General features: G+C 36.4%; 1 protein-coding gene across 1 annotated transcript; it reads left to right on the top strand.

Annotated features, from left to right (window-relative positions):
• Window positions 1–4,367: 4,367 nt before the first annotated feature.
• LOC100339290 (olfactory receptor 5D3) lies at window positions 4,368–5,312 on the top strand (the record flags this gene model as incomplete). Its single annotated transcript, XM_017348480.4, has 1 exon — window positions 4,368–5,312. A coding segment is annotated over one exon (945 nt), but the record flags the coding sequence as incomplete, so codon positions are not given.
• Between the last annotated feature and the right edge of the window lie 2,801 nt (window positions 5,313–8,113).

Below are 8,113 nucleotides of genomic sequence, written 5' to 3'. Positions count from 1 at the left end.
GTATTCAAAAAATACCTTTTAATATGCTGTTGAATTCAGTTTTTTGTCATTCTGCCAAGGAATTTCTTTGCATCTTAACCCATAATGAAAGTCCAGATAAGTTTTGAGAATCACTGAAATACAAGTTTAATGAATGCAAGAAAAGGGACATCACATTTACTTGAAGAAAAACTGAACATCAAGGTGGGTATTTGGTGCAGTTAGAGGCACTGCCCACATCTCAGATCACTGTGCCTGGATTTGAATCCCAACCCCACTCATGATTCCAAACTTCCTGCTAATGATCACCAAGAAAGGCAGTACATGATAGCTAAAGCAGCTGAGTCCCTGCTCAACTGAGATCTGAAATCAATCATTGCTCCTGGTTTGACCTGACCCAGTCCCAGCTGTGGTAGATTTTTGGGGAGTGCACCAGCTGATGGGCAGTGTTCCTTTGCATCTGTCTCTTTGGTAACTTTCAAAAGATTAAAAAATCTAAAAAAAATGAACAACTATTTATATAAATTGACTGATTATTTATTACTTAAAAGTGAGGTTCACATACAATGTTAAACTTTTTAAGGATAATAATCAATACCAATGTAATACATATTGCATATATTTTGTATCCAGATATACAGACACATTTATACCTGCATAACATTGGTGAGACTAGAAATAAACAAAGATTAAGAATCTTTGGATTGTTATGTAATAACTGATTTTTTTTTGGTATGTTAAAAGCCAAATCATATTAATTCTGGTTCAGCATTTGTAAAGAAAATTTTGGAATTAAAGTTGATGATGGGGGCCGACTCTGTGGCATAGTGAGTAAAGCCACTGCCTGCAGTGCCGACATCCCGTATGGACGCCGGTTTGAGTCCTGGCTGCTCCACTTCTGATCCAGCTCTCTGCTATGGTCTGGGAAGGCAATGAAAGATGGCCCAAGTCCTTGGGTTCCTGCACCCTTGTGGGAGAGCCAAAGGAAGCTCCTGGCTCCTGGCTTTGGATCAGCTCAGCTCGGGCCGTTTCGGCCAACTAGGGAGTGAACCAGCGGATGGAAGACCTCTCTCTCTGCTTCTCCTTCTCTCTCTGTGTAACTCTGACTTTCAAATAAATAAATAAATGTTTAAAAAAAGTTGATGATGAAATTGAGCTATATTTTTAAAAGAAAATACATGCAATCAAAATATCACATGGGGTATTGTTTAATCTAATTGCTTGATTTGTAGGCTCTCATGCAATACTTCATTTAAATTCTCCAGGGTTAATCTCCCCAAGGCCTTAGTGGAATAAATGTGTGACACGATTTGCTTCCAGGGTTTAGGTTTCACTGAGTTTATTTTGAAAATATTTGGAGAGAAAATTTGCTTCCCTTAAATATTCATTTAAAAGTCCTGTAGACTCTGGCTACCTTTCTTCAGGTTTGCTCTTCTTTTTATAACACTTATTTCTCAGCAGTGGTCTGTTCCTAGTCTCTCTTAAATTTTACAAAGAAACTTTAGTAAATGAATAAGTCAAGTTCCTTGGCAATTAGGTGAGTGGATTCAATTCTTACTGTATTTCACTTCAGAAGAAAGATAATCTGTTCCAATAATCTTTGCAGGAAGCAAGCCCACATATAAATCTAATTGCTGTGAAAACCACCGAGTTCCACTAACTGGAGGTATTATATTTCTTATTTTTCATAACATTTGTGATTATTAAGTGACCAACAGGAAATATTTCATTGTTTTAAAAAATTACAATGTGACTTTCCTTTCTTACTAGCATACAAATTTGTTTTTAATAAATGATAACAATATAATATCATGCACAATATAATACTTTGTTCCTTAGATTAATTCTCAGATAAAAAATTGTGAGTAACGTCTTGTGTTTAATTGTTTTGAAAATGTCTATTACAGTGATGAGTGCATAGCAAATACACATGAGACAATTAGGATGGATCCAACTGCAAGGAAGGAAAGGAGGTGCACCATACCTTAAGCTTTCAGGAGTCAACTAAGAAGAAATGACTCTTCCTGGGCAAGATAGGAGACTAAGATTTTGGTCCCATGTCTGTTGTTATAAATGCAGTATGTAGGAGATGGGATGCAAAGCTACCTCTGTGGAAAAGTTGTGATGATAAGAATGAGCTGACTATGAATCAGGAAATGTGTTTATTTTCAAGACAATAATTTCTCTTTTACCAGAGGTTCCTGAGAGTTTATTCGAACAGCCATAAGGGTAAAATATACATTTTGAAAGAATGTATTTATTTATGTATTATTTATGGAATTTGTGAGTTTTGTGTTAAATTAAAAAGTACATTCAGGAGATAATTACAAATGTAGTATAAGATCAAATTGCAGGAAGCAAATCAAAGAAATTGAAAGTAGCAAATGAATAAATCATGCAGTGATATGTTAAAATCTCTATATCTATCGATCTATGTATCGATACAAATACACATACCGGAAACAAATGAAGATTATTATGCTTCATAAAATGAATGTTTTGTGATATTTTTGATATACAAATGAAGTATATTAACCTTCATAAAATGAATATTTAGTTAATAATCTCACATTAAGGTACAGGAATTTCACAAAATATTATGTGGAGTGGTATTCTCTTTATGTCCAATGTTAATCTAGATTTAGGTCAAGAGACATAGTTTTGAGAATAACTAAACTAAATGATATACAAGGACAGCTGAGGGATTCTTGAGGGACACTGGACCTTTATAAATATGATCCAATGCATCAAATCTTCTTAGCCATCTGATCTGTAATACTACCATATAATACAAAGATCCCATGAGATTTCATTTTATCTAAATGCTTTTTAGGGCTCAAGATATTTCTCCATGCAGTTTTTGATAAAAAAATTATTTATTTACTTTAGAGGCAGAGTTACAGACAGAGAGAAAGGTCTTTCATCTCTGGTTCACTCCCTAAATGGCTCCAAAGGCTGGTGCTGGGCCCATCTGAAGCCAGGAGCCAAGGGCTTCTTCAGGGTCTCCCACTTGCATGCAGGGGCCTAAGCACTTGGGATATTTTCTAATGATCCCAGGCCATAATCAGAAGTTGGATTGGAAGAGGAGCATTTGGAACACAAAACGGAGCCCTTATGGGAATCTGGCACTGCAAGTGGAGGCTTAGCCCACCACGCCACAGCACCGAACCATCTCAGTGCATTTTGAGTTTATATTGTGTGCATCTGATTTGGGCAAGGCGAACTTCTTTAGTATTATTGAACGTTTTGCCTCAGCACAAGTATATCACAGAGCTAGAGTATGTTGACTTATATACTCATACATCCATTTACTAAGAGTACAATATGCCTAACCTGTTCCAGTGTTCCAAGCTTTCTCTCATGAATTTTATTTCATTGTAAGCAAATAATGAAAAACTGTAATGATAAAAAATGAAATATGTGTCATGTTAGATATTTCTTGAGACTGGCATTTTTAGTGTTTTTAGTTTATAATGATTAGTAGTACGAACATGGCTATGAGGAATAATTCAAATGGAGATAAAATTATTGGTAGAGATGAAAAACAAAGACGAATTCATTGTAAGGATTGTTTGTGTTTCTATTAAAATAAATTTGATGCAAAAATTTCTAACAAACTAAAAGCATTGTAATTCCTCATGAAGGAATATCTCATCTTTGGAATCTTGGAGGTAGATAAAATTGGCCATCTGAAGGGGATATGGTAGAAAGAGCTCTAGCATACTACAAAGAGTTTGGATATATTATAAATTCATTCCCATTCCAAATTCCTCTAAATATATTATTTATAATACATTAAGAAGAAGTGACATATTTCATTATTTGACAAACATGGCTTCTTTATATACAGAGAAAATCTAAAATATTTGGTGAGAAATGTGTGATTAGGTGACACAGACATAGTTGGAGAAACAATTGTAAAAACTATGAGCACTAGTAAAAACTATGGGCTTGACCATGTTACTGAGTCATTAACTTTCCTTTTTAATTCAAAGATTGCATAGTTTAATAGGTGAGGCATGAAAGAAATTGTTGAAACTTTCATAAATGCAAATATTTCCCAATAGATTCATTTTCAGATTATACCTCAGGTTCAGGTATAAAAATAATGCCTATTCTTCTCATAAAGCTAGCTGTTCTGGGAATACTAAGTACCATTGTTTGAAAGTACCACTGACAACTGGATTTATTGTTCTATTTGTACAAATTTATTCACTCTATCATGATAATATTAGTAAATTCTAATTTTTGGAACAATGTAACAGGTGAATTTAATTATGTTCCACAATATAGATAATTGCTAAACCTTTCAATTTTTTCTAATGTTAATCTCTTTTATCCAAATTTTTATTTTCACTTCTCTGAATTGATTTCCTTATTTTGTTCTTAGAATCCAAGAAAATCAGACTGGTGGAGCTACCTTCATCCTATTGGGCTTCTCAGAATACCCAGACCTCCAGGTGCCCCTGTTCCTCGTGTTCCTGACCATCTACACAGTCACTGTCCTGGGGAACCTGGGCATGATTTTGATCATCAGGATCAACCCCAAACTCCACACCCCCATGTACTTTTTCCTTAGCCACTTGTCCTTGGTGGATTTCTGTTACTCTACAGTAGTTACACCCAAACTGTTAGAAAACTTGGTTGTGGAAGACAGAACCATCTCCTTCACAGGATGCATCCTGCAGTTCTTCTTTGCATGCATATTTGTGGTGACAGAAACGTTCATGTTGGCAGCGATGGCCTACGACCGCTTTGTGGCAGTTTGTAATCCTCTGCTGTACACGGTTGTGATGTCTCAGAAGCTCTGTTCCTTGTTAGTGGTTGCATCATTCTCATGGGGGATATTCTGGTCCCTGACACTTACTTACTTTCTGCTGCAATTATCCTTCCGAGGAAATAACATCATCAATAACTTTGTCTGTGAACATGCAGCCATTGTCGCTGTATCCTGCTCTGATGCTTACATTAACCAGAAGATAATTTTAGTCTCTGCTACATTCAATGAAATAAGCAGCCTCGTCATCATTCTTACTTCCTATGTTTTCATTTTTATCACAATCCTGAAGATGCCTTCCACTGGAGGGCGCTACAAAGCCTTCTCCACTTGTGCATCTCACTTGACTGCCATTATTATTTTCCATGGGACCATCCTTTTTCTCTACTGTGTTCCCAATTCCAGGAGCTCGTGGCTCATGATCAAAGTCGCCTCTGTATTTTACACTGTGGTTATTCCCATGCTTAATCCACTGATTTACAGCCTCAGGAACAAAGATGTGAAGGAGACAGTCAGGAAGTTAATCAATACCAAATTATCAAGTCACAGAATATAAAGTCTGTAAGAGTTACTTACTCATCTTCAGGAATATTGTACAAAACTTTTCAAGAGTTCTAGAATTATTGTAGCAATTTTGATTATTTCTCAAAATGTAAAGCATTGCATGTTTCCAGCATAATCAGATGACTATTAGTCAATATTTGCTTAATTTAAAGTTTAGTAAATGATTTATGAGACAATAAGTAACATAAAAATTAGAACTCTATTCATTGAAATGAATTATCTAAACTCAGAGTTTGTCTTGAAGAATTTCTTAGTACATACTATCATTTGGTTGCCAAGGTAAAGCTTCCATTGTTTTTAAAATCAGTGAAAAATGGTCTGATGTAATGGTTTCGAAGATTTATAGCTTACCATGACAGAGAATGTATTAAATGCAATATGATAAATAAAAATGTTCAATCTCCAGACACTGAGATTAAAATAAATACTTAATAAATATATATTTAATTCCACAATGGAGGATTTGATATAATTGTATGTAATACATATTTCTGAATCAAAAAAGTACAAAACAAAATGTTTTTGTTTAAATCCTATGCATTTAAAACAAATTTTGGGATCGTTGCCTACAAGATATTAAAAAATGAGAATAATGTCATACTTTAGAAATAGCTGTTTCCAAATATGAATTTATTGTTAATGTCTACCTTGGTTTATTATAAATCATATATTAGTGTATACATGCTGAACATCTGAAATCTGAAATACTCCAAAGCTACTATTTTTAGCACCAACATTGTTCTATAAGTGGGTAATTTCATACTTGGCTGTTGTGATGTTACCCAATGAAAAAGCAAGCACACTAAAAATATACAAAATTATCATCAAGCTATTTGTATAAGATATACCGACCTGTGAAATAAATATAAAGGATTTTGTGTTCAGATTTGGAACTCAATCCTAAGATGTCTTAAAATATATATGAAAATATTATAAAATTTTGAAAGTCCAAAATCCAAACCACTTTTAGCTCAAAGCCTTTTAGCTAAGGGATACTACTCAAACATTAGCATGCAATTTTAGTCAACATAACATTAGACAGTTCAGTTATGTGTTTTGCGGTCCACTCATTATTCAGGCACATTAGACAAGAGCTGGATGAGAAGTAGAGTAGCCAGGACCAGCACTGGCACCCATAAGGGCTGTCCAGTGTTATAGGTGGCAGCTTTACCTACTGTACCATAATGTCAGCCCTTGGATCATTTTAGATGCTCAACACCATACAAAAGTTCCTATTGCTCCACATCCTTGCCATCACACTATCATCATTATAAAATAATATCCATCCAGTGCTGGGACATTGTATTCCATTATGGCTTTGGCTTTCTCTTCCCTAATAACTAAAAGTGTTGAACATCTTTTCATGTGCTAATTGGATATTGAACATCTGTATGCCTTTGGAGAAATGTCTAACTTTTACACATTTTCATTTTCAAAATATTTATTTATTTATTTGAAGGCGGAGTTACAGAGAGAGAGTGAGAGAGAGAGAGAGGGATGGAGGGAGAAAGATTTTTCATATGCTTGTTCACTCCCCAATGGCCTGGGGCTGGACCTTCCAAAGTCAGGAGTCAGGAGCTTCTTCTGGGTCTAGCACGTGGGTGCAGGGGCCCAAGGACTTGGGCCAGCCTCTGAGGTTCTCCATCTCACCAGCAAGGGCTGAATCAAAAGTGGAGCAGCCCATAATGGATGCTGTGCCCATATGGGGTGCCGATGTCACAGGTGGTGGCCTTACTGGCCACACCACAGTGCTGGCCCCTATTTATTTATTTTTAAGGTACCTAGAGATAGAAGCAGGGAGTGAGGAACAGGGAGACATAAAGAGAACAACCATCTACTGGTACACTTCCCAAATATCCATGTGAGAACCTGCTAGGCCATGGGGCCCAGCAACCCCAAACCAGATGAAACTGGCTGCAGATAATCTAAGGGCTAGCGGAGTGTTTATTGCTCTGGGAAGCCTCTCATCTGGGGCATTTCGAATGGCAAAGACACTGCATTTTAAATTTTACAAAGGAGCCTTTCTGCTGGTCGTCCACCACCTTATCACTGTCCATGTGGCTCTCTGAATCCACTCCAACAAGCAGCTTAACAGGCATTCCAAATGGAATGAGGCCTGCCTTCAAACCCCTGCCCTCTGTCTGGATAGACTCAATCTCCACGCTCTTTACCTCCCATTCTGTCCCCACTAAAATTATTCTTTCCTCTTTAACTGGCCTCCTCACCTTCTTTGAACCCTAAAACAGTCCATGACATTCAGAGTGGAGCCAGGTTCTGAAGTCCGAAGAGGGAACTGAATTCGGGTACCCCACTTGAATGACATGGACTCAACCCCTTGGGTCATGACCTGCTGACTCCCAGGTGTCATTGGCAGGAAGCTGGAATCGTGAGTAGATTTGGAACTTGAGCCCCGGTGCTCCGATATGGAACATGGGCACCGCAAGTGATATCTTAATGTCTATAATAAATGCACACATATGCACATTTTCTTATTCTTTTATTCGGCTTTTATGGTTGAACTATGTAAGTCTTGTATATATTATAGATCATAGAGTTTTATCTGATACATGATTTGCAGATCTTTTCTCTTATTTTGTTGGCTTTTTTTCAGATACTCAATATTTTTGATATATAATGTATTTTTTAATTTCAATTAAGTCTGATTTGTCTATTTTTTTCTTCTGCTGCTTGGATCTTCTGTGTCACATTTAAGAACTAATTATTCAATCTGAGGGTGTGAAGGCTTACTCCAACAGCTGAGATGAACCCTAAGAACTTGCTCCATTTGCAGAG

Source organism: Oryctolagus cuniculus, chromosome 1, assembly GCF_051225735.1.
Source record: "Oryctolagus cuniculus isolate XC-2025 breed Fujian yellow rabbit chromosome 1, ASM5122573v1, whole genome shotgun sequence".
NCBI lineage: Eukaryota > Metazoa > Chordata > Mammalia > Lagomorpha > Leporidae > Oryctolagus > Oryctolagus cuniculus.
Note: the sequence above shows the minus strand (reverse complement) of the source record. Positions and strands in the feature narration are given on the sequence as shown.